This window comes from Carassius auratus, chromosome 18, assembly GCF_003368295.1.
Source record: "Carassius auratus strain Wakin chromosome 18, ASM336829v1, whole genome shotgun sequence".
Lineage (NCBI taxonomy): Eukaryota > Metazoa > Chordata > Actinopteri > Cypriniformes > Cyprinidae > Carassius > Carassius auratus.
In genome coordinates, this window is record NC_039260.1 from 5,869,989 (window position 1) to 5,897,727 (window position 27,739).

The following is a 27,739-nucleotide window of genomic DNA, read 5'->3' on the forward strand; positions in this document are numbered from 1 at the left end:
AAAAATATATATATATTTTCTCTTTCAAACATAAAAGACAATGTAAGAAATATTTTTTTCTCTCTCTCTCCATACAAGAGAAGTCAATGGGTATAAACTAACAAGCATTTGGCGCCATCTATTGGTTTTATCCTGTAAATGTAAAATAAAGTATGTTACTCATTTTTGCATGGTCCTTTAATGAAACTCAAATCTAAATATTCTAATCTTTTGAGATACATGTTTTTTTTTTTACCTTTTCAGCAATTTCAGTATCATCAAGTTAGTAAATTTTGATAAAGCAAACAATCAACCACATGGTAATAATTTTTAATTGTCACTTAAATAAAGAGTCAGCAGATTTTAAACTACAAGTCAAGGTAGTTCCAATGAGACAAAGTTAAAATAAAAATAAAAAAAAACTAATTCCCACAAATGAACAAGGGCAGATCAAGTGAAGTGTCCTCAACAGAAAAGTGTCCTTTTTTCTTAGAGCAAATGATGCTCCTGTTTGCAACATGAACACAAAAATCATTTTAGCACAAAAGGCAAGAACACAATTTCAGCATGAAATAAAGTACAACTAGCCAAGGGATCAGTGTTTTAGCGAGTCTAACACTACAGATTTATGCTTTTCTAACACGTCAAAAGCATGAGGACAGAGGAATATACTGCACCCATTTAATCAACAGTAGTTTAATGAGCAATAGTGCATCCTGGAATAATAATTATTATAATAAAAAACACTTTCTGCTATGAAATGATGAAAATGCAGTTGGGCAACAAGCCTGAACTTAATCAATAGTTTGAGTTTAAATAATTCAAACTGCAATACCATTTCTACAGTGGTAATACTGAAAGTACTGAATTATCCAAATTTTCTGTTTCTGAGAAATAGATGGTTTAAAAATGAACAAATGGACAGTTTAAGGAAGGTTCTGGGATCAAAATGAGTTAAGCTCTATATGCAGATGCTCTCCAGCATGTGTCACATACTGTTGATTAGCAACAGACAATGATTTTGACTTGTCCAAAAACACGTTCGCACTAATGCACTTACAATGGGGCAAGGAATTCCTGACAGATTTAAAAGACAAAGTGTGCACTTTTTGCTTTTAGTGAAGTGGAACTCTACTGCAGAAATTCTAAAACTCCTTCAGTAAAACAAAATGTACAGATGACCTACAGAAATAAAAGAATCAGAACCATGTGTTAACGGGAAGTTGATGCACTGAGAAAACTAAAAAAACTAAAGAGATCATAGAGATTAATTTAAGGTATCAAAAGCAGTTCAGCTTTCAGTGATGAGAGTCTACAAGAGCCAGTGCAAGGTAGAAAATGATTAAATTGTGAAGGCAGTGTACACAGCAAAAAAACAACACAATGTGAAAAACACACACACACACACACACACACACACACACTTCTAATAGAAGACCACGGGAATGTGTTTAGCTTTGTTATCCCGGTCTGTATAGAGCAGTTGCTTCCAAATTATATAGTCGCCTGTAAAGAAGGTAAAAAACATTGTTCTTCGGTCTCAGGATGCTGCTTATGTTTTGATCAGTGAGGGAAAACCAAACAGGAACATGGGAATAAAGGATAATGGTCTACTCTTCCAGTCCTAATGCTCTCTGCCACCAGACGGCAGCAGAGGCTACATGACTACAGTCATCGTCCTCTCAAAAAAGCCACTTCCATGGGAAGTACAGTGCAGTGTAGTGCAGTTTCTGCCTGATGGAGCTGGAGGAGGCAGGTCTCAGCTGTGATAGCTGGGTACCGCAGCCTGTTTCTGGGAGAGGCGCATCAGTTCCTCTCGGATGGCTTTGATGAGCGAGGCGGAAGAGTGGTTGGGAGGTGAAGGCTCCTCCAGGGGAGCAGAGGGAGCGTAGCCCAGGCCGAGAGTGTCCAGGTGGGCAGGAGCAGCAGATGGCTCCTTCAGGCCATTCCTGGAGGTCTGGAATACAGAGATGGAGGTGTAGTCAAGAGAGCCAAGAACCTAAACAAAAATGAAGGAAGGAAGGAAGGCAGAAATGAGGGAAAGATTTTTTTAAGTATAAGGAGTTTAAAAGACTCGTAATGTAAGGGTAGAAAATGCCTCTTACTGAGGCAGAAAAGATTGTGAATAGAGTTTAGAGAGGACATTTTCTACACTTCTTTATGTAGCACCTTATTTCTTTTCCAAAGTTTGTCAAGATTTGTATTTGACCAAAAAGGTTCATTCATGATATTTTTTTCAGCTTTGTGTTTTATAATTGATCATTATAGTTTTATTTTACATTCATCTTCATCACAGATGTTTAACTTTATTTTCATTCTTTTTTTCCTACGTGGATGTTGTGATGGACATTTATATTTTATAGATAGTATACAGTGAAGGGGGTTCGTGAATTGATTGGAAGCTGATAATTAATAAAAAATAAATAAAAAAAAATCTAAATAAATTACTTGCTAAAAAGTTCAAATACTATATATATATATATATATATATATATATATATATATATATATATATATATATATATATATATATATATATATATATATATTAAAATATTAACTTAAAATCTGAGGAGGTACTTCAAGAAAATATTTTAGGTCAAAGGGGTCTAACAAAAAAATTCAGAATCCCTGGAAAAGAAACAGTATATGACTAGTTAAATTATATCACAATTACATTTTATATTTAAAATGTAAGTAGCTGTGAAATAAGTGATAAAATTTTCTTTTTTTTTCTTTTTTTTTCAAACTTATACAAATATTGTACACGGACTAAGGATAGAGCTTTATGTTCATAATATGAGTTTAAACACCATTTGAAAAAATGATTTGTTCCCTTAAAATCTAAGTAGGGGAGTATTTCAGACTTACAGGCTCTCTGTTGTTAGCGAGCTTGTTGTCGTCCTCATGATACGGGCTCCAGTTTAACCCACCGGGCTGCCGGCTGTCACCAACACGACCTGTCAGGCCAACGTGGTTTAAATGATGTAGCTGGGCACCTGTGAACCGACATGTACGTTTCATGAAGTATACTTGATTTTGCAGTATAATTTATATTGCGACATATGACGAAACTCACACATTTGATAACAGCACTGAATTTCTAGTAAAGCCTTTATGCTCTTACCTGTAGTCCCACCTACAGGCCGTGGCCTGGCAGAGGAGGGCAGTTCATCTGTGTGTGTCCCTCGACCAGCGTAAAGTGACTCCGGCTGTAGCTGTTCAACAGGAAGGGCCTCTCCTGACGGGATGTAGCTGGACCCTAAACCCTGTCTGGAGAGATGCAAAGACATCAGAGCCCAGCTGTTAGCAAACCACATTGTACTCGATTTCTCACATTACATCCATCAAAGCTGAAGACACTGCAAGTGAAGGCTTTAATGTGATTGGCAGCGTCACTCACAGTTCCCAAAGATCACACAAACCTTCCTGATCAGACTCGATGTACTCACCGATGCAATAAACCTTGCGCACTGGAAGGTGGCAGACCTAATTCAGCATATCTCTGAAAGAACACACACAAACATGTTGTCGTTGAGCTTTTAACATGTTGATAATTCCTGGCACATGTACTGCACTTTAATGCATGAAAGGCTTATTTTAATACACTGCTAAGTCTGAAACACATTAGCAGCTGTATGTGCCACCTCGAACGAAGCTTCTCTATCTATCAGCCTAAATAAACCCTGTGACCCAGAAAACAGAAAAGCTTTTAAATAGCGGAGCTGGAAATGCTCTCTTTAGGACAGCATACCATTCCCTGCTCCATATTGACTCTTAAATCAACCTCAGAGTTATTAGACAGTTCATATTTTGGCCTTCCATGAAAAAGCCTCGATATGACGGAAATCCATCATTCAGGACAGTGTTGACAGATGAGGCTTCCATTCTGGGTAGTTTATTCTCAATCCGTGGAAAAGCCCAACTCTGTGTTGTTCTGATGTGCATCCAGTTTGCTTTAAATCACCCCAGTATGGTTTAACACACATCGAAACACATTCATAATGAAATCAGCAAATTAGCTGATTGAATCAAACCACTATAACCAGAAATCACAAGTGCACTTAGTCACTGCATCTGCTTAAATGTTAATATGTAAATACGGATGGTCATATGTTGATATGCTTGTGGTTGTGATATCAGAGATTTTTTAATGATACTGGATATTTAATTTTAAATGCTCATTAACAGTATTTTTAGATTACCTTTGCTTTCCTATATGTCTATATCCTACACTTACTTTAATTTAAACACAGATAATTGAAGAACACCTTTATAAAAACCCTGATTCAGCAAAAGTACTGTTCATAATGGACATTACAATGCTGTTATCCCAAAATAAATTATTTCAAATGTATTAATTGGTTTCATTTAGAAACAAAAGCAAATTTGCAGGTCAGAGCTCACTAAATTTTTGGTATGCAATCGGGAAGACAAAGCTTCTTCACATATGCATGTGTCTCCGGTCTGAAGGGAAGTGAATGGAGCGTGACGTCTAGTTTAACCCCAGGTTTAGACAAGGGGAAATCATTTAAGTACTGGACTGTATAAAGAAAACAGTGATACGTCAGATTTCATCATGTGCTTTTTAATCGCATGAATGTGAATCATCTAGTGGGTTTTCCAGACAGGATGTGTTCTGGAAAATCATACATCTATTCGCTTATAAAAGTAATAATGGCATAGCTCCTTAACAAACCGCACAATTTGAGGCACCATTCACAATTGCATTGAACGATTTGTTCAAATCTCTGTACCCAAGCACAGCATATTGTTCTTACCCCTGTGTAAGGATTCAAGGGCAGGTATCCTGGGCCCCAGGGCCGCGGTCCACGGGATGGTGGGCTGGAGGCAGGTGGGGGTCCAGGGTTAAGCCCGACACCAGGCAGAGTGATGCCAGCTGTGCTTCCCTGAGATGAAGGAGACACCAGGGCAAAGGCATCGTCCAGAAGAGAGTGCATTTGCTGCCGGGCCTCCTCTATAGACGGCTGAGGGGGCAGGTATGGGGGTGGTGGAGGAGGAGAAATCGCCCCATGGAACACATCATCCGTCTGGGACAGACTATGATGCTCGGCACCCTGGTCTGGGTCCGACTGCAAATAAAAACAGATATTTATTCTCAATAAGTCTATACAAGTAATTCACTTTTACAAAATAGAGTAAAAACAGTACGATTATGAAATATTATTCGTTTTCTGGTTTCGACCAAAATATATTTTACATTGTAATTTACATCTGTGATGGCAAAGCTGAATTTTCAGCAATCTTGTGTCACATGATCCTTCAGAAATCCTTCTAATGTGCTAAATTTAAGGCTGAATAAACATTTCTAATTATTATCAATGTTGAGCACTGTGGAAACTGTTATACATTTTTAAGGGTATTTGATGAATATAAATCTAACATAAATCTTTACAGTCAGTCAGCAATCAAATTTTTATTGTTTTAATAATCTTTACAGTCACTTTTGGACAATTTAAAGCATCTATGCTGAATAAAAGTATTAAATTCTTAAAAACCTGACCCCAAACTTTATAGCAGTAGTGTTATTAAACCTTCAAATATGATAAATTATTTCAAACTAAAATTTAGGAAATTAGCATCGCTATTTCACCACATGGAGCTGATTACAAAATGTTTTAAATTACAAATATATGGAAAGAATTACACAGTCACACGCAGAGGAACAGTGCAGCACAGAGAAATACTGACCACATATGCAATGTTATTGACTCCTGGGTATTTCCTGTATGTCCCATCGCTGTCTGTCGTTATGAGTCTGTCTGTCAGATCACCGTTCAGCTGCTGTTTCCTTCTCTGTTTAGGAGAACGCTTCCCTCTGTTGCAGCAAATCACACACAAACACTTTTGAGTGAACATTTGGCCTTTAAATATTCAGATGATAGTTTCCAAGTATAGCTTTGCTTCCCCCATGGAACACTTCTAGAACATCACAGTATGGTAATGAAGAGTTCATAGAGATGCATTCGGGCATGACTGTGTAGAAAATTCAGATTTGGTGAGAACTGGCCTGATTATCGGTTGAAAGCCCTTTTTACCTTTTCTTAGGCTCGGTGTACAGTGAGGGCATGTGGATATCTGGATCAAGTATCTTGTCAATCTGCATCTGGGCCTTCTGGTAGATTTGATCCTGTTCTTTGGGGTCGCCAATACCATCAATGAGATCATCCATAGCAGGAAAGTCATAATGGCCTTTCCTTTTGGCCCTCAGGCGGATCTTATTGCGATGGTGCTCGATTTCAGACTTGTGCCTTAAAGCCACCTGGATCTGGAGGACAGAGAACAGTCAATGATCTCGCAGTCAATGAGAAGCACATATTGATTATTGGTGATGGGGCTTTTAGACGCTGTGACCTTGAAGTTTGAAATGGGTCCCTAAGGAGAAGCCTTATGAAATGCAGTGGGATTAGAAGTATGGTTTGTGAAGGATACCTCTTTGTTAAGCTTGGCGTTCTCTGCTGCTCTGTCATTGGCTGTAGGGCTGGGTAAGGGCAGGGCTGGCATCGGCTGCATGGCGATGAGCTGGATTTTATTAGGGGGGCGTTTAGGGCCATCCGTCGGGCGGGACATTCGGTCCACGTGCTCAAAAATGGAAGCTGAAGATAAAGGCTCATCCATGCCATTCATTGGGGGGGGACCTATAAGGAATATGAGAAAGTGTCAGACTTCACAGGTGCAAATGACCGTTCAGAAGTTTGGGGTCAGTCATTTAAAAAAATATATACTTTAATACTTCTATTCAGCAGGGATGCATTTAATTAATTAAAAGAGACATTAATAATGTTACAAAAAGATTTCCATTTCAAATCAATTCTGGATTATGGTTTCAATTATTTTCAATATTAAGAACCAACTGAGTTCATCATGTGACACTGGAGACTAGAGTAATGATGCTGAATATTCAGTTTTGCATCACAGAAATAAATTACATTTTAAAGTATTAATAAATAAAATTGAAAACGGTTCATACTATTTAAAATATTACTGCCTTGGGGAGCATAAGTGACTTACAGTATACAGTATCATTGTATTTCTATTGCTTATAAGTGTTAATTTGTTAAATTACTGTGTTTAATGGCCCCCAAAATAATCGGAAAATAATCAATTGTATAAATTTCATTGCACAGACAAATAATACTGGAATCTACAAATCATCTTTTTTTTTTCCTGAAATACATTTTTTTTTAACTGTGCCATTCATCCTTAAAATAATTGCCATTTATTAATTATTATCAATCTTTATTCATTAAAGTATTTTTTTAAATGCAATGAAATTCATACATGACGCTGTCATTGACAATTCATTAACATATCTCATATGTTCTACCCTATTAAAATAAAGCCTGCCTCTTATGTGCTGACACCAACAAAGCAAGCATGTAAAAAAATCAGAATCTCTTCTTTCAAATATCATTTCACACCAGATGGGGGCAGCGTCTTACTGAATCTAAAGACACTCATTTTAAATAAAATGTGTGAAGAGCTGGATGATACATTGCTTTAATTATTATTATTTTTTTAAATGCAGCAGGATGATGTTAAAAAAAATATGAACAACATAAAATAAGAACTATAAAATCTAAAGCTACTGTACAAATCAGCACCACTCTTACCAATTCTATTCTTCCCTGTGAGCCAGTAACACATGGATGAGCGGATGGAAGGAGTGTAAAAGAGAGAGAGAAATGTTAAATGATGGCTGATGTGATTTATTGAGATGGAATATAGCATAAGTTGTATGTAAAAGCATGTTTGAGTGGAATGCTGGGTGATAAAGTATTTGATCTCGGAAAACAGTTATCACTGGAACGTAATCATGAGAAGAGGAGGATGAAAAGGATTTTCGTAAGGGAAGGGCGTTAAAAAGGGAACAGCCATCAGACATCCATGTCATTTTTTGGCTAGTCAAGACTGTGGTCCATTTAGTCTGTTAAAGCAGAAATGAGTGTTGAGAGAGGGTCATCGCCACAGGCACTGTTTGACAAGAGAGGACACACAGAGAGAGAGATAAAGGCAAAGAGAGCAAAAAAAAAACCCCAAGCAGCCAAGAGTAAAGACGAGTGTTAGTCATTCTTCACAAAGGAGGCAGGATGAATGAGATTGGGCTGACTGGAGAGGAAATCAAGAGGAAGAGCCACAAATCTTCAGCTGAAAGACACAGGTTTTATTACTTTCCTCTTTCTGTACGTCTCACATCACATGTTCTTCTTCCACTGGCTATTATGTAGAACTAAGACTGCCGCTTAATAAAACCAAGGAATCATTTGCCTTTCTTGGCGGTCAACGAGCAAAAAACTAAACAAAAGTGGTGCGTCTTAACATTGTCAAAATTGCATTGGTTGGCCCCTCATGTGAACTGTCCAAATACATTTCGTTAATTAAAAAGAAATTGGATTAAGAAAAGCATTTTAGTTATTAAACATAAGTTATATATTTATTTTTTTTCAATGTAATTCCAGATTTAATAATATATTATAACATTATGCTTTAGTAATTTGTTATATGCTTTTGCTACTGTAATTAATTGTAAAAATATTTATATGAATTTATTTTTATTAATTTATAAAAATTTTCATGTTAGTACTTCAACTTATTTTAATTTGTTGCCAAAGCAACACTTCTATTTAACTTTACTTCATATTTATTTTAATTAACAAAAATATGAATTAACAATTACATTATTTTTAAACACATTTTTTTTAAGTTATAAGAAGACATTTAAATTCTAAATGACTACCTCATGCAAACTATATTTCCGTTATTATTATTAACTAATAAATTGATTTATTATTTGTAGCACTCCCAGTCCTCCATGGGGTAAATTTGCAGCTTGATGATGTCATGCATACTTTGGTACATGTCAGGAATGATCAAATCACAATTAGGCAGGTCACTATTGCAACTGTCAAATACGTGGGGCCAGATTCAATCTCTCTGCAATTCAATAGCATGAGAAAAAAAAATGCAATACATCAATATTAATCAAAATGTGTGCAAACTTACCGTTTAGTCCATTTGCAGCTATTTTACGTGGTTGTTTAGGATCGGTAGGCAGACCAGAGGTTCTCATGCCCTCCTCGGGAGATCCTCTGTCGCTGGGTGGGTCACTGCCAATGGAGTCGCCCTCTGATGGAGAAATCCTAAGCAAAATACACAACATAAAATCTTTTACTTCTAAAGCATGCTATGGAAACACAATGCTTTTTCCCTTATTTCATCCAAACTGTCAACAAAATGTGCATTTGATGACATCTAAAAGACAATTTATCACGTTTCAATGAGGAAAAACTATGAACCCAACTAATACACATGAAATGTACATTTATGCTCCTTTTGACCTTACAATGTCCTTGGATCTAATTCATGAAAACATGAGCAAACTCCTGACATCCTCATCTTGACAGACAATGATATTTAGCCTTCATCCAGTTTTGATGAGGCATGTGTCTCCAGGGTAAATGCAAGAGGACGATGACCTAATCCTGTCATGCTTCTAAAGAGCACTTTCAGATCTAACGCGACCACACAAAGGTTCATGACATGGTCAGGAGTCCATTACCTATTCGCTGCTCTTTTAGTCCACAGCTTTTTGACTTACTGTCTTAACTACTAGGAATTTATTAATCTCTGACTGGTTATTTAAGCTTAAAATAGTTAGTATGTGTTACCAATGCACGGACACAACAATGAGAATTTATTTATTTATTTATTTTAGTTTTATTTACTTTAAATACAGTCCAGAAATATTGATTTATTCCATTTAAGCAGTAAGGAATATAAATAATGACATAACTTTTGTCTGTTTGTAACAAGGTTTCAGGTTCTCGTAATGTTTGCAAGACATGAGATCTGTGGTAATTTCATTGATTAGAGTGTGAGATGTAATCCTTTTAAAAAGCTTTCTATTGATCAGCAGTCGACTCACTCTTAGCCACATTCCTGCCTTTAAATAAATTAACAAGTTATTTTAATATGAGGTTACTGCAGCACAATGCAAAACGGAACCAGTTTGCTATTGTAAGTGGATTTCTTTTTATACTAGACTGTGGTTCAAAAACAGGTCAAATTTACCACAATGCCCCATTTAGGATATTTATTAGTTAACACAATTAGCAATACTTAATCTTAGAGCACTGATTAAAGGAACACTACACTTTTTTTGAAAATAGGCTAATTTTTCAACTCCCCTAAAGTTAAACAGTTGAGTTTTAAAACAGTACATTTTTTTAATCCATTCAGCTGATCTCCGGGTTAACTTAGCTTAGCATAGATCATTGAATCTGATTAGACCGTTAGCAAGGGTTTCTATATTTTTCCTATTTAAAACTTAACTCCTCTGTAGTTATATCGTGTACTAAGAACGATGGAAAATGGAAAGTTGTAATTTTCTAGGCCGATATGTCTAGGAACTATACTCTCATTCTGGCGTAATAATCAAGGAACTTTGCTTTCGTACCATTGGTGCAGCAGACGCAGTGATATTACGCAGCGCCGGAAAATAGTTAAATACAGTAGGTAAATGTAAACGCTTTTATTGTTCTTGTTTACTCATGTAATTATGCATGAGGAAAATAAATTAATTAAAAAAAGACTAATAAATGCTGTAGATGTCTATTGTTCATTAACTAACTTTTGATTTTAAAAATGTATTAGTAAAACAAATGAAAAATGAAAAATGTTGTAGATATAACTAATGTAGTCAACTAATGGTGTTACCAAATAGAGCCTAATTGTAAAGTGTTACCAAAAACTCAATTATGTTTAAAATGTTAGCCCCTGAATATCAAAAAAAGCATTTATCAGACTTACTGGCCCCTGCGTCGCTGGCCATTGCGGGAAGCTTTGGACTTTGGTGTGGGCACCTCTGCGTTCTCAGCTGGGCTTTGGTCCTTGGCGGCCACAGGAAGTGGCAACGGCTCCTGGATGACCATGAGATCATCCTTACTGTGCTGGCCCATGTGCAGCTTGGCAAAGTCGAAACCCTTCACGCTGGGCGTCTGCAGCTAAAGACCCCCACCCCAGAGAGAGGAAAATGTTCATTAGGAGAATCAAAATTAATGCAGAAGGATGTTTGTGAAGAAAATGGAGGGATTGCAAAGTGGCGTGAGGGATGAAAGTTAAACAACTAAATGTTTATTTTAAACTACTCACAAACACTAGACAGAATCAGGTCAGGCTTTGGCCCAGCCATGGAATAAATGTCAAAGTGCATGTAAACGAGGCATGGAGATAGAATATGAAATTCCATAATCCATAGATTGTCAAAAGAATAATTTGAGCAAGAGGACAGTAATTGGCTGTCAAAGAGACAATGAGAAGACGAAGCATTCAAAATGGATGCACTTGATTCGAGGTCAGCAGACAGACCGCGGGCCAGACCAGCTAGACGGTCTGTAATAGCCTGTCGGTCTGCAGCACTCTGAAAGATTCAATGAAGCGAACAAAAACAACAGCAGAGAAAGCTAATTCACACCGGCGTTTTTCAAAGACCAGCAGCCACCAAAAAAAAAAAAAAAACATTTTGAAGAAAGAGATTTAAAGGTACAGTCCACCCAAAATGAAAATGATTCCAAATAAATCATTGTTTACCAACCTTTACGTAATATTAAACCTGAATTTTTTAAAGAATATTCTAGACACTTTTTTCAATGTAATAAAAGTGAATGAGGACTGGGTCAAAACGAATCCAAAAACTCAAGCTCCATGTTCCTACTCATTTGAGCCCACTGAAGTCAAAATCCTGACATTGCTCTCCTTGGAGCATTTACGAGAAAAGTAATGATTCAGATTCGGATTTGATTTGAATCTTTCCAATGAATTGGTTGACTCAGATTCAAATCGCAGTCATTCATCCTGATTCAGTTATCTAGTCGCGACAATGAAAATACCAATGCAGGGGAAAATTAATAATGCATAATTTCTGTTCATCACACAAAGACATCAGAACTCTTGTTCCCAAATCATATGGCCCTCTTTACAAAAGCAACTGTCCATGTTCATCATATGAAAAAAAGCCTGGACATGTGTTCACAACAAAACAAAAATAATATAGACTTCAGGGTCAGTAAAAGATGACAGGATTTAAATTTTTGGGTGAACGATTTCTTCAATGCTGATGGATCACCGTTGTTTGTTTAAGAATTTTCCAGATCAAATAAACTGTGCACAAGGTCACAGTGGATCAGATTTAATTCTATGTTTCATATATTGCAAGAAAACACAGAAATGTATGAAAAATACATAAGCTGGCTTCTTTTGTGTCGTGCTGTATGTGTAGCGGCACAACAGAGATGGATTCACTGAAATATGCTCATCTTCTGGGAATACTTCTATTTCTCTGTTTCCCATCGCATCCCCTTTCAAATGCAAATGAAGCGGTTTAGACTAATTCTGTTTGTGATAAAGAAAACTCTTATCTTCTTTCTGTTTGCCTCTATTGCTGCTGTAACCAAATCTAGGCCACAATGCAGCTGAAGCTGTACAGGCTTAGACCAAATGGCCAGAGACAGAGGTTAGGTTATTATCAACACATTAAAATGCATGCATCTGTTGTTGAGATAACATGTTTTGTCCCAATTGCTGGTAATCATTGTCACAAAGGAAGATTATCAGAAAAAGAAATACTGTTTCTAGGATTAACTGCTGCATTCTAGAAAACACGTCACTACGTCATAGCACTCCCATCGACACTGTACTGTACAGATACCTCCGTCTTCCTTATACTATATGGCTTCTTTATAGTTTTCTTTGGTTTTTCTTGGGCCTTTTCTTCTTTCTCCTCCTCTTCTTCTTCCTCCTCCTCCTCCTCCTCCTCCTCCTCTTCTTCTTCCTCCTCAATACTTTCTTTTTTCTTAATGCTTCTGACAGGTTTCTGATTTGGATGAGGGCGATAATAAAAAGTTGCTTGCGTTCCCATCAAGACTGACATCAACTACTGTATATTCACACAACTATGATTTTTGATTGTACTACTAACAAACACATTTAGGGGTGGGAATCACAAGGAATACAATGATTTTTCATACTTGAGGAGGCAGCAAACAATTCTGTTCAAAAGTTTGAAGTCAGCAAGTTTTTTTAAATACTTAGTTGAGCTAATAGGTTACAATTACAATTTTATGTAAATGAGATGCTGTTCATTTGAACAGCATAGAATTCCGAAAAAAGGATACAATTCTAAAAATAAATGCATAAATTAAGCAAAACTTAATACATTTAAATAGAAAACTGTTATTTTAAATTGTAATAATATTTCACAATATTTATGTTCTTACTGTATTTTTTTACGGTAACATTTAACTGCGGCTTTTGGTGACTTTTTTCAAAAGATTCAAAAACTTTGCCAACCCCAAACTCTTGAATGGCACTTCATATTCTAGCATACTATATTTGTACAACATAACACAGTAAAATACTAGTTTATTTTACTGATTCAGAGAGTGAGCCAATCATTTCAAACAGATGAATTGGTATTGAATCTTTCTGAATCAATTAATGTGAGTCAATTTGTTTAAAAGAACCAGCTCAAGAGTCACTTGTGTGCAATTCAGACTATATTCCCAGATCAACAGGGTCCACAGAGAACTACCAAATGGTCTAAATACAGATGACGCTGACAGTGACTGGTACTGGGACGGCACTCCTTTGAAGGTCAAAGAGGAAGAGGAATCTTGTACTTCCTGTGTGGGGACCAACTGGAAGACTATTCTACAGTCTACTGTACACTACATCTCCTCTACCAGCCTCTACCTTCTTCTCTCTCCTCTCTTCCTCTTCATCATCTTCTTCTTCCTCCTCCTCCTCTTCTTCTTCTTCCTCCTCCTCTTCTTCTTCTTCTTCTTCCTCCTCCTCCTTCTCCTCTTCTTCCTCATCACTACTATCTAAAAGCTCTTTGCTCTTGACAGGAGTCATTGACCTCTGGATTACTGGTTTGGATTTCTGTAATGAGGAGGTGGACTAAACAAGCATGAGAGAGCGAGAGTGTTAAGATGTGACTGGATGTGGGTTAGATAAAGAACGAAGGATAGACAGAGAGAGAAGCTCTAAATTTACTCCAATGTGTTTACAGGAGCAGAAATAGCAAAACAGGTGGAAAAAGAGATGTGAATGATATTGTCATGGAAGTAGCATAGAGCAACTCAGTGAAACAGAAGACAATCTGTTCATTTATATTCACAATTATTCATTTAGCAGATGCTTCTATCCAAAGCGACTAAAAATATAATCTGGCAACTGCAACACCTATTAAATTTTTTTTTTCTACATCATTCCCTAAACAGCCATTAGATGATGAATTCTAACTTCAAAACTGAGACAAATGAAATATTCAATTACAGTAGAGTTACCATTAGTTCAGCCAGGGATTAACACTGAAATTTTTTAGTCACGATGCCTAGTAACTAATGTTAACAAATAGAAAAAACATGAAAAAAAAACTATCCAGTGCGCCTTTAAAAAATAAAAATAAAAAAATTGCCCAAAAATAAACAAACAAATAAATTCTGTCATCATTTATAAATCTGCACGACTCACTTTCTTGTGCAGAACACAAAAGGGATATTTGTAGAACTCTAAGGTGCAAAACCATAACTGGATTTTGGAAACATTCTGTTCTTTTGTGTTCCACAGAAGAAAAAAAGGCTTGAAAGAAACTCAAGTAAGAAATGACTTGAGGTTAAGTAAATGAAGACAGAATTTGGAGAATAAGTATTTTTAAGCATCTCTTCCTTTATGTGTCAAATCCATGAAATACTGATTGAAGTAAGAGCATGAGAAGCAGGCCATTTAACAATGTAAACTGATTAAACCAGAGAACCTCACTAAAGTACCAAGATAGGGCCTTGTCGAGAATGTAGATGAGAGTGGAGGTAATTCTTGAGGATTGTGAGTGTGCTCGTAAGGGCACATATGATGTGTGTAATGACTGTGCTCCTCGTACGAGTGAAGTTAATTCAAGATGCTCAGACTGAGAGGACCAGCAGGCACTGCTCTGGATAAGAACATCACTGCTGAGCATTAACCCATCAGCAAGCTCAGCAGTTGACTTCATTACTGCTGGGCCTCCGCAAGTGTATGTGCTCGTGCATGACAAGTCTAGTTATAGTAGAGACAACAGCACTAGCAAGACTTTCATTATAAGAGCATGGCAGTGTGATGCTGAAGTGGTGCTTTAAAGATGATTCAATAGGTTGACATGAACTTAAAGGCATAGTTCACTCAAAAATAAAAATTCTGTCATCATTTACTCATCCCAAAGTTGTTCCTAACCAGTATGGACTGCTTTCTTCTGTTAAACCTAAAATATAAAGATATTTGTTAGAAGGTTGGTAACCAGTTGCCACTGACTTCAAAAGTATTTTTTCCCTACTATGGAAGTCAATGGCTACCAACAACTTTTTGGATACCTAGATTATTAAAAAAATATATTCTTTATATTTTGTGATTAACAGAAGAAAGCAATTAATAGAAAGAAAGAAACTCATACAGTTTAGGAACAACTTGAGGGTCAGTAAATGATAACAGAACTAATATTTCTGGTGAGCTTGAAATATATATAATTTAGTTAAAATGTGAATCATTTTAAGTAAATAATCAAAAACAAGAATAGAATAATACAGCATATATACGAAAAATGGTTGGCTAGTCATCTAACAAGTATAACATTTGAAAGTATAAAAAATGTGGGCCATTGCATAACATCTCTTCAACTCTTAATACACTTTCTGAAGTCTTTCAGAAAACGGATTCATTGGTTAATTTTAAAAAATATGTAGTTTAGCTCATGCCTAGACACAACCCATACAAAACACTGGAAAAATTTGAGATAAACATTAGAACAGATAAACATTTATTTCACTACAATAATGACGCAGCGATTTCTGGGAACGGTTGGACTCATGACTCAACGGATGACTGAATCGCATCATTGAAATGAACTGTCTAAACGAACTCATTTGATAAATGAATCAGTCTTTCCAATGCCAAGAACAACTGAGAGTGGAAATAGGTAGAGTAGTGGATGGCCAACTAATATCCAATGCTGATCTTTCAAAGCTGGCTTGCATCCGGCTACAGAGTCATTTAAATCACTCAGTGAGAGACGAGATAAGCAGCTCAGACTCACAGGAGCCCACTGACTGATTAGGAATATCACTGACACATCAGCAGAAATAAGAGTAAAGCAAAACAAAATGACGACTTGACCTACAGTTGAACCTTACGTTAGAAAGAAGGAAGAAATCTCACGAATGCTTCAGGATACATTTCATTTGAATCATTACACAGCGTTTGCAGTCTCTCACCTTCTGTCTTTGTTGGACGGTGCTCATGGTGTCTGGCTGGAATTCCAGTTTGTCAGTGCGGCAGAGTTTCCAGTACAGGATAGTTATTATAATGACCACCACCACCACGGGGACCACCACCCCTACGATTATCCACGTGTTGGTCTTCTCTGTGTCTGAGGGAGGCGAGGCCTGCTTTTCCACAGCTGAACATACACAGGGGTAATGAAGTAGAAATATCTGTGACTATTGCAGTTTAAAAAAACTTTTCTTTTTGAATATATAAAAAAAATGCTATTTTTTCTTGTGAGGGCAAAGGTGTCATTACTCCAGTTCTCAGTGTCACAATATTATCAATGCTGAAAACAAATTCTTTAACCTAAAAAAAATGTGTCCAATTTGGATTTCTAAATCGCCCAAAATGTCTGGAATACGGCTTTTTGTATGCATTTTGTATTATAGGGTTAATTCACCCTGAAATGAAAATTATGGTTGAGTAATTCATGTTAATTTTGTTTTATTCGCCCCCCAAAAAAGTAAAGTATTTTCGAAGCATCGCAAAACTGATGTTGAGCCACTTATTTACCAATGTATTTCTACGTTTTTGGACTCTGTAAAATTGCTGTCTATGAAGGGTTAGATAGCGCGAAGATGCAAAGATGAACAAAGGCCTTACTGGTTTGAAACGAGATGAGAGTTAGTAATTAATTATATAAATTTCATTTTGGGGTGAACTAACCCTTTAAAACCCACGGGACATTTTTTTCTAATCCCACTGAATTTCTGACCATGTTTGCTGCCGCAAAAATTCTAATATTGAATATGATTTTTGCGAATCGGGGAGCCGCCATCAATACGTGGAGTAGACTGTTTAAATCGCTTTGAATGCAGTTGTTAAATGCAGGGTTGCCAAAATGTTTTGCACGGAATTGGGCTGATTTTAAACTGTTCAGGCGGGTTGATTTTGTCGTGGTTTAAAGGTTTGAAATATTGCATAAATTACATTTGACTAAAATGCTTGTACTGAAACATTTTGCATTCTACCTATGATAAAACTGAGGTAGATGTTAAGTTTTCTGAAGGATGACCACTGGTAGGAAGCCTTTTAGCTGTGTTTATGGTCAATCTACATAATGTGACTGTAAAATTTGTATATGTTTTATTTTATTATATTTTTAGGATATGGTCATTGCGCTACTTTGTGGGCTACTTTAACCTCCCTCAACCCACCGCCCCCACCCCCACCCCCTCCACGATGCATCATTCCCCCACTTTCCTTTTTTTTGAAAACTGAAATATGAAATATCACTCTATTTAAACAAAACAAAATTAAAAAAAAAACAGTGTTCTTAATGAAAAATATATAGTTTTCAGTGTTACTAAATCATTAGTGTTCTTAAAGATTAACTTCTAGCATTAGATTATGAAAATCTAAATATGAAAGAAACAGCATGCACAGTTAAATATCTACAATTTCAAACATAATTTAGAATGATTATTAGCATATGTTGAATGAAAACATACAATTCCATTCATTGTATTGTGTTGGATCAACTAAACCGCAACAGTAACCATAATGTGGGTTGGCCTGTTTTTTAGTGCACTGCAAGTGGAGGTTTGAGCTAAAATTCAAAGTTATACAACAGGAAGCTACTAAATTTAGTCTAATGAATCTAATGTTTATGCTGTGGGTGATGCAGTTGTAAGCCTGCCACATATAAATGTTACATAAAAAGGCAGAGCTCTCTTGAGATGTCACGCTATCTGAACTCACCTCTTAGATGTTTAGAGCAGTAGAAATAAAAAATGCTACCACAAAAAAATAAAAAATAAAATAAACACTGCCTGCTATGTTACCATCAATCAAAATGATTTAAATGATCGTTTCATCATTGTTTTTTCTCGTTAGAGTCTTGGTTCACTTTCTTTTTCAACTGAAAGAATTTAAAGACTGGATGCTCACGCTGTGCTAATATTCCCTGGACGCGGTATCCCATGATGATCGCTGCATGCTGCACGTCAAGACTGTTGAACATGCTGGCTGTGGTAGCGGCGGGAAGTCTCTGTCCATTAGCTCCTTCCACAAAGTAGATAATCTCCACAGGGTTATCAGGGCCCACAAGAGGAGTGGTCTGTACAATCTGAACAAAGTGAAAAAAAAGAGGCCTGTTGACAAAGGTTGATGTGCAGTTCAATGCACTGCATTGTCCTTTTTGCACTTTTACATATTGTTTAAAAACAGCTTCACTCACAACACTAAAATATTCAATAATAAAAACACACACTAGAATTATTCAGACATTTATGGCATATTCTCAATCTAAAATTTGGACCTACTGTAGGCTTGGAAAAATACATATATATATTGCAAAACATTCTTAGAGTCTATGTAGGTGTTTATAGAGATACACTATTTTCATTTTACAATATTAGATGTTGGATTAGGATCAGTCCAATTTATGAAATAATCATTCCGACACATTTCGAGAATGAATCAACCGAATTGTCTCATGAACACAGTACAGTTTTCAGTAGAATCTTGAATTTTAGTCTTGTTCCTCACAAAAAGAAGAAAGTGTGCAAACCGGTGTTATTGTTTATTAAAACTAAACTAGTAAAAATGGTTAATTTAAATAAACAAAAATTCTATTACCGTTAGATAAAAAAATAAACGCAAAATGATTGAAGTACCAAAATGACTGAAACTAAAATAAAAATCAAGCTAAATAGAAATTGTACTGAAAAAGTGACAAAAGCACATTAAATTACAAATTAAAGTTAAAATGAAAACTGAAATGATCAAAAAATACAATTCAAAATCTTAACAGACACACTGAGAATGAATCAACTGATTAACTGAACTGTTTAATGAACAGCACGATTTTCAGTGAATGACATCTTCAATTTTAGTCTGTTAATTGAAATAAAATATTAATATTACATTAAAAAATTAATCAAACTCATTTAATATTCAGTTATTTTAGATTTTTTAAGTGATAAAACTACTAAAACAAAAAAAAGCATGTTGGAAATGGTTCTAAAAAAGCAAAAAATGAATGAAAAAAGCACATTAAATTACTAAAACGAATGAAAATATAAGCTAATTCAAAATATTAACAAATACTATAACAGTATATAAATAATACCAAAACAACACTGGCATAAAGCACCTTTGTGATGCTTTTATGGTGCTTTTAGAGCTTAGCTTTCACTTGCGTTTAATTAAAAAGAGTAGACATTTTTCAGAATTCTCCTTTCATGTTCCACAGAAGAAAGAAAGTCAAACAGACTTGAGTTTATCTTTTCGGGAAAATCATTCCTTTAAACTTTTAATTCCACATAATTGTTCCTAGCATTCAAACACATGAATCAGAACTCTGAATAGGCTGCAATTAGCTTTTTAAAAATTAAATGTCTTTCTGGCAAAACCCAAAAAAGGCTTTCAGAGACACTGAGGGTCTAAAAGACGAGCCAAATAAATGTTTCCAGTCTCCAGGGTTATTGGGCTGGAAAAAGAGCATGTCACTGTGTGGACCTCACCTGGGCTCGACCTACATTAAGAGCCCCGAGTAGTGAACCTTCACTGGCCAGGGATGTTAAAAGCTCATTTTGAAAGTGCTTCTACCTCAGGGTGCATTAACAGAAACAGAGGACGACTGCACAATGTCATCTTAACAGTACATCCGAGCTTAGCAGACTGCCGTCATCCAACATTCACTTTAAGAGTCCTTGCAAGATATTCTAAAATTCATCATCTCTAAAATTAGAAATGGCATCACTGGGCATCATTAACACAGCTACATTCCTTCTCAGTTAATAAGCAGTCATCAACAGACCACTACCACTTTCATAACATTTTTCACAAGTCACTTAGAAACCATAAGGTCAGCCAGACAGCAATTGGGTCACTATGAAATGGAAAAATCTCTACGTAGGCAGAACAAGCAATTAATGGTTTAAGAATCACTCTAGCTGTGTTCAATAATTGATCTGAGACTGCAGCTGGAGTGTGACGCGCCGATAGGGGTGAAATGGTTGTTTTTGAGTAGCTCTGCAGGCCAGGGATGAATAGGAGGGTGTTGCCATGGATACTCCTTGTCCCGAATGATGATGATGTGCGGAGGGAGAGCAGGTGTGGGGAAGCGCCACAAAGACAGAGACTGATTAAGAATCCAGAGAGGCATTAGACATGCACACAGGAAGGGCTCTATAAATGACTCCAATGAGCTAGAAAAAATAAGGTCACCTAACACGGATGATTTACAAACCTGCACGCTGTTGTTTCCAACACTGGTTGCTCTTCTAAAACGACGGCCCATACCCAATGCATCGCCCAGCAGCTGAGCCAGTCTCCTCTCAATCGTAGCCTTGAAGATCTTGTCACTCACACGCTGATCTAACACTCCCAACAACACTGAATGGAATATGTAAAACATGACATTATGGCATTGCAATGACTCATTTGATATTCATTGGAATATTTGATAGTGTAGAAACATTCCACTATTGTTCAGCAGTTGGGGTTGGTTTGGTTTGGAATGAAGTGTCTTATGCTCACCAAAGGTGCATTTAGTTTTTTATTAAAAATACAGCAGAAGCAGTACTATTGTGAAATAATATTATAGATTTAAATAACTGTTTTCTATTTTAATATGTTTTTAAAAATTTCTGTGATGCAAAGCTGAATTTACAGCATTATCCTCCGGAAATCATTCCAACAGTTCTGCTGCTTAACACTTTTACAGAAACTGGGATAGATTTCGTTTTTTTAGGATTGATGAACAAACTTTGATGATCGGAATGTTTAAAAGGACAACAAATACTAGAAATATAACTTTTTTGTAGTTTATTACTTTCGCTTTTGATCAGTTTAATGCATAAATAATAATAATAATTAAAAAAAAAAAAATAATAATAATAATACTGACCCCTAACTTTTGAACAATAGTGTACTTTGGAATACCAGTGTGTTAAGCTGAACATCAGCAGGTCAGTACCTGTTCTAACCCATGAGGAACGAAGCAGTTGGGTTGTGTTCAGCTCTGGGTAGTGGAAAGCTAGTAGAGCAGAGAAGGCAAAAATATCAAATATGAACTCATCTTATTCCATTTTCATTATAACATACAGCAAACAATACTGAAGCTGATTTCTAGGTCACTGAAGCTGGTTTAAAAGCTAGAAGGACCACTTTGGCTAACCGGTGGGTGCCCAAAGTCTAACCAACTACACTGTTATAAAACCCAGTATGATCACCTTATACTGTTCTACATAGCAGTTGTTTTGCACGTGTATTTATGTAATTATACAGAAATCAGTGTGTGGACTCACGTTCTGCAATCTGCCGGACAGGGTAGCCCAGGTAGTAGCTGTACTCGACCACACTGAGCTGTCGAAGCTGGGCGCTCACCTCTGTCCCTGCCACATACCCGCGCATATCACGCACAGCAAACGTGATCTCCACTGGAACCTTCTGCTGTTGAGCCGCCACTTCCACAGAACTCGCTGTGATGTTTAAAATCTACAAAACAATTCAGTCTCTAAGATACAATTATGTCAAACTAAAGCGATTAGAGACTCTTATTACAGACTTAGAAATTATAGTAACATAAAATATATTTCTACAATATATATTTCTTCATCAATCAGGCATCTAATGTAAAATGTCAACTACTAAAATATATATAAAAAAGTATTATAAACCAATTAAAATAGATACAAATAATAAAGAATTTAGTTTCTCAAATACAATTATAAATATTAAATAAATTGTTTAAAATATTTTAAATTAAAACATAAAATCATACACACTTTATCCATGAAAGCTCAGCACAAGTCTCTTCATTCAAACTCACTGATCTATTAAAGAAGCGCATACACATTCTGAACATCAGTGAATGAAATGAACAAGAGCCATTAGTTTTGTTGCCTTGACAACGGGTGAATTGAGCAGTCCTGTGCTTTCCTCATCCAATCAGAACAAACAACTGGAGATGATGTCATCCCACTGCACTGAAGGCAATCAAGCCTTGAATTCGCATCACATAACTGAAGTTAAAAGCATGCTCCTTTCTTGCTTAAATCAGAAACTTGCTTGTTCAAGGACAAAAACATTACTATGTAATTCTCATTTGGATCATGTACATTATGTAGCAGTTGTGTATATTTAAAGGTAAAATTTGTAAGATATTTTCAGTAAAATATCCAAAAACCACTAGGCTAGTGTTATATATTTTGTCCAGCTGATTACTAACAATATCTCTAATGTTTTCAACTACTTGTAAATCATGAGAAATGACAATGACGATTGACAAAAATAGTTACCCTTTGTTACCGCCTTTACTGACGTAGAAACCACATGACAACAGTGTCGTGGACAAACGCAGAAGTAGCTTTGCGACAAACTTCAACTAGAAAGAGATGCAGATCTCGCTATTATAAAGATCAACAAGTTTAGTATCATGGGGCATGCATGCCAAACACGCGAGGATGCGTCTCTAGACCCATGCGAGGATGCGTATGATCCCAGATATAGTCTGATTGCGTCTTTGGATTGCCTTTGTATGTAATCTACTTGCGCAAATCATTGAAATTGCGTTAAATCCATGATTTATCTTTCAGTCTGATTGATGGCCGTCAGCTGTTGGGTAGAAGACAACAAATCCCATTATTCCACGTTCCTTCTTAGCGTCATCAAACCAGGCGATTATTATTGTTTTGATAGTGTGCCCTCTAGTGGCAGGTCCTACAATCTGTACTTTTAAGCTAAACTAAACAAAATAAGTAGTAATAAAGAGGATTTGAAAGAGTTCAGTGTCTGGTTATTGGTGTTTGAAGCTCTTAATACCATAAGCTGGTAAAGCAGTCAACGTACATTCACAGTGAAGTTTGTGGACTCTTGTGAGCGTCGGCGGACTTCAGATAAAGCTGTGATCAGACCCTTCTCTGTCTGCTCACTGAACGTACACATTCGCACATCTACATGGCTGGGTACAAACTGAAGAACTGCAGACAGACCAAAGACATGCATATAGTCATATAGCAACAACATATAAATACCGGAGAGAATATTCAAGAACTTTGACATGAATTTTCTTTTGCAGTTACCTGTATGAACATGGTACTGCAGACCTGGTATAGGACTGATGGGTGACACGCTGATAAAGGAGCTGGTGGTCCGAGCAGAGATTGTCAGGGCATTAATGACTGATATGGCAGTATAAACCACTGCACCAGACACAGCACGAAACACAAAGTCTGGAGGAGCTTTCACTACCTACAACACACAAAGGAGCATTTGATGTCAAGGATATGTACATCATATTTGTAATAGCAATTTCAAATCCTTTTAGAGCACATGGAGAAATATCAAAAAGCCTTTCAGTGTGCATTTAAGAAATTCAAGGCGGATTCAAGATTGTTTAAATGCAGAGAATTACAAAGAACCAGTTGGTTCCCATTGAGCCAAATTAGGTGTTGTTTGTTCATGAGGACTCAAGAGATAAAACAGGAAGGGATGATTTTATCTATACAGTATGTTCTACTGACACAACACTGGATTACAAAATGTATTTAACGTTTCTGTGCTTCAAACCAAGACTAAGCAGGTTAAACTATCAATTTCATTCTAACTTCTTAAAAGAAACAAATTCTTTTCTAATTAATTTCTAATTTCTTTACAGCTTTCTCAGCCTGAATAGAAGCCACTGTTAATTTCAATAGGTAATTCTTGAGATATTGAAAAATGAAAGTACACACAATACATACCTAATACTTAAATACCATTTTTTTTTTAAGTTGTAAATTCAGTTTATGCAATAAATAGGAACTTTGCAAAAAATACTTTTGTGTGTGTGCAATATTCCATTAGTTTTTCTTTGCATCAGTGTACATTTTTATATCCCAAAATATATGCATCGAAACTTACATAATGTTCTTTTAATTAAACAAATTTACATTAAAATGTATATTTTTATTTTAGATGCTTTTGCATCATTAAAAACTTGCAGCCGTTTGTTTTCGCAATTAAACTTTGCTGAATAACAAATAAATTTTTTTAAAGTACAAATATTCCATAATCTAGCTATTAATTAAAACATCTATAATAAAGTTATGTGCAATTGAAGTTGTATTGTAAAACACTTTAAAATACTTTTAGATTATGTACAATTGCTGTCACTGGTTTAAATCAATAAAGACATGAACAAAAAAAAGAGAAAAACAAATCTATTCATTATGACCACAGTACCTGTAGCTCCACAGAGCGGTTATATTCTGCTTTGAGAATCTCTCTGACTTTGGCCTTGGCATATCCAGCAGTCGACCCTGGAGGAAACCCTACAACAGAGCAACTATGTTATTTTTGGATCCTAAAATATTAAAATAAAATACGATAATGCTTGCATGATTGCTAATCCAGTTATTGCTTAAGATGCTTTATTGCTTAATGAATTGAGTTCCACATTTTCCCTCAAAAATGTACTTTCTGGTATATAAAGTTAATTTTTGTTATGTCTTACCAACTCTAATCAAGTAGGTGTCAGATTTAGAAATGTTGCAGAGATATTTCCGGGCAGTGGTTGTTGGTAGGGTTGTGGATTGGGTTGTAACTGATGTGTCATTCACGGTAGTCACTGTTGTGTTGTTGGAGCTTGAGATAGTGAAAGGCGCTGCAGTAGTGTCATTATATAATTCTGGGGAGGTTGTGGTTGAAAGGCTATCGCTATCAGTAACCATGGTGTCAGGTGTTGTTCCAGACACAAATCCTTCATCAGCCATTACCGTTACAGAAGGGGTGGAGGTGATGTTGATGGATGAGTCAGTTGTGCTCTCAGAGATATTGATAAAGCTGGTTACTAAAACAGTGGGAAGTACACTACTAGGAAAGAGGGTCTCTGTTGGAAGTGAGGTGATAATCCATTGGCTGTTATTAACAGAAGACACGCCATCTGGTTCCTTGGTCACTGGAGGTGGGGTAGTCACCAGTAAGGAAGTGTTGTACGGTATAAAAGGTGTTGTAGCCCAATCAGTGGTTGAGTTTATATCTCCCAATGAAGTTGAAGGGTCTATTGTTGGTGTGAACGACGGCTCCAAATATGGCAATGTAGTATCTGTTAAACTCGGTCCAACTTCAGAGGGATCCAAGATAGTGGTGTTAAAAGGTTCAAATCCAGAGATATCTGTTGAGGATTCCTCAGTCCAGGAACTGTTTCCTGTAGGTTGTAGATCTTCATCAAACAAAGCTGTCAGCATGTAACTTGGGTCAATTGTGTAGGTTCTAGTGCTCACAATATGAGTGGTGCCAATCGGAATGAAAGAGAAAACACTAGAGGTCGACTGATTGGCAGTGGGCTCTGGTGAGCTACCATTCTCCTTGGTCAATTGGATGGTGTAGTACTCTAAACTGTTCATGTCTGGTAAAAGAACATCAGTGGGTTGGACTGTAACAGTGCCTGGCCAGTCAGATGCAAACTCTGAGGTCTCATTGACAGACTGGTTCTGGTTTAAGACATCTGAAGTTGTCGAGAGAACGGGTAAAGAATGAACTCTGGTTGGCTGGATGGTTGAAATGGTGTGTCCATAGTCTGATGTCGAAATACTGGTGAAAACAGGAGGTCTTGACATGGTAAAGGGCACAACGGTTGTAAAACTCTGAAAAGTTGTTACCTGTTTGGTTAAGTCAGTGGTGGCTCCATTCAAGGTTGAATTGATATTGAAACTGGAACTTTCAACAGGTTTGCTGGAGAAATAATTAGTAACACTGGTAGAGGAGGGATACAAGTGTTTGCTGGAAAATGACATCACCATTCTTGTGGGGAACATGGTGTCATAGGTCTCTGAATTCGAGTCCTCAAAGTCATTCACATCAGTGACTAGATTGCTAACTAGTGAATAGTCGTTGCCTTCAGATCCCATGAAGGACATTGTTTCTAGGTAATCTCCAGAGCCATACTCCACATCCATAGTGTTGGTTGGGAAAAGGTCTTCAGGAGGGCCCATAGTTGGTTCCATAGTTGGCTCAACAGAGACTGAAGTCATTTGATGGTGTACAAAAAACACATGACTTGACTCCAACTGCTGATAGCCTAGATGGGTGTTGGGGTAATGGGTGGTTTGTAACTGGAGGTCTTGAATTCTGCTAGATGGTTCCAATCTGTCTCCAAAAGGAACCGCAGAGTCACTGACTACCACAGTCCCATACTGAATCTGAGGGGATGGAACAGGAGACTCATCTGGAGAATCTTCTCCAACTGAAGGCAAGCTAGATGACACAGATGAACCTGTAGTCTGTGATATTTGAGGAGCTGGGCTGATAGCAGACCAAGATAAGGACACATTATGGGAAGTAGGCACTGGAGAATTGAGTTGTCGAGGCTGTCTGGAGAAACCTCTGGGGGTATATCCAACTTCCTTTACAGACTTTAAGGAAAGTAATGGAGGTGTGGCTAGAGGCTCTGGGCTTGTGGCAGAGTTCAGGGAGTAAGCGAGTACTGATCCAGTGTTAACATTGTGATTGTAATTCTCTGTGGCTTTCGATGAATCCGAACTAGGTGAAAGATATAATCCAGATGAGGAGGAGAATTCATTATGTAGGATTTCCACTGAAGACTCATTTGGCAGGTTTGGAGCCTCCAAAGACCAGACTAAGGGAGACACAAAGACAAAATCAAATAAAAGATCTAATGCAAACTTAAAAAGTAGCCACAAAACTACTTTATGTGGAAAACAGCTAAACGCACTCAGCAATGCACATATCTACCTAATCGTTGCAATTTTGAAACTATAAATATTAGTGTACAGTTCACAGATACACAATATTATTGTGCTAATTTAATTATGTACGTAGTTTCATTGCTGGAAAGTGAACCAACTCCAGCGTAAGGGTTAAAGCAACCGAATGTTTTTAATATTGCTGAATTTGTATTTAGCATGATAAAAATTTATTAGAAACATTTTAAGTTACAAATCATAATGCTTACATTTCCTCAGTTATTCAAAAAGCAGCTACAGAAAATGAGAAAAGAACATTTACATTACTGAAGAACATCATAACTGACTTATGAGAATTATTCACTTAAAAAAATACTGACGTTATAATCAGTGAAGCTGAAAGGTGAATACACTGCACACGTCTGCGATGCAGTGTGTTACGGCTCCGACACGGCCATTACAGCTGATCGTGGTCATTTTAGTCAATGCTTGTTTATTCCAGCTACACCGGGGCATATTTCGCAAGAGTCCCAGTAGCGGCTATCCATGCTGCATCGTTATTTTCAGTTGTATATAGCTATGGTAAGACACTGCTGTAACAAACTACCACAAACTCTTTCCATAAGCCTTAAACACATCTCTATTCACCCTTTAAACCAATGAGGTTAAGTAACTAGGAAAAATACTGATTTTGAATTTGTTCTTGACCAATTAATGTGAACAAATTGTGTCAATCAAGCCACACCAGTAAA

General features: G+C 36.6%; 1 protein-coding gene across 2 annotated transcripts in view; it reads right to left on the reverse strand.

The window, feature by feature from the left end:
• Positions 1-293: 293 nt before the first annotated feature.
• Positions 294-27,739, reverse strand: part of LOC113118224 (UPF0606 protein KIAA1549-like) — a 49,367-nt gene continuing 21,921 nt past the window's right edge. The window contains exons 3-21 of one of the 2 annotated variants that reach the window (XM_026287243.1): positions 24,797-26,920; positions 24,526-24,614; positions 23,385-23,553; positions 23,152-23,282; positions 21,609-21,798; positions 21,278-21,337; positions 20,549-20,694; positions 18,244-18,421; positions 16,302-16,486; positions 10,810-11,003; positions 9,004-9,140; positions 6,433-6,638; positions 6,039-6,268; positions 5,692-5,818; positions 4,761-5,072; positions 3,432-3,484; positions 3,107-3,252; positions 2,851-2,978; positions 294-1,978 (exon numbers count right to left, since the gene is read on the reverse strand). In XM_026287243.1, the coding sequence (XP_026143028.1) occupies positions 1,739-1,978; positions 2,851-2,978; positions 3,107-3,252; positions 3,432-3,484; positions 4,761-5,072; positions 5,692-5,818; positions 6,039-6,268; positions 6,433-6,638; positions 9,004-9,140; positions 10,810-11,003; positions 16,302-16,486; positions 18,244-18,421; positions 20,549-20,694; positions 21,278-21,337; positions 21,609-21,798; positions 23,152-23,282; positions 23,385-23,553; positions 24,526-24,614; positions 24,797-26,920 (5,045 nt within the window). In that variant the 3' untranslated portion in view covers positions 294-1,738. The remainder of the gene's footprint in view (positions 1,979-2,850; positions 2,979-3,106; positions 3,253-3,431; positions 3,485-4,760; positions 5,073-5,691; positions 5,819-6,038; positions 6,269-6,432; positions 6,639-9,003; positions 9,141-10,809; positions 11,004-16,301; positions 16,487-18,243; positions 18,422-20,548; positions 20,695-21,277; positions 21,338-21,608; positions 21,799-23,151; positions 23,283-23,384; positions 23,554-24,525; positions 24,615-24,796; positions 26,921-27,739) is intronic. The other variant, XM_026287245.1, reaches the window with a different exon arrangement.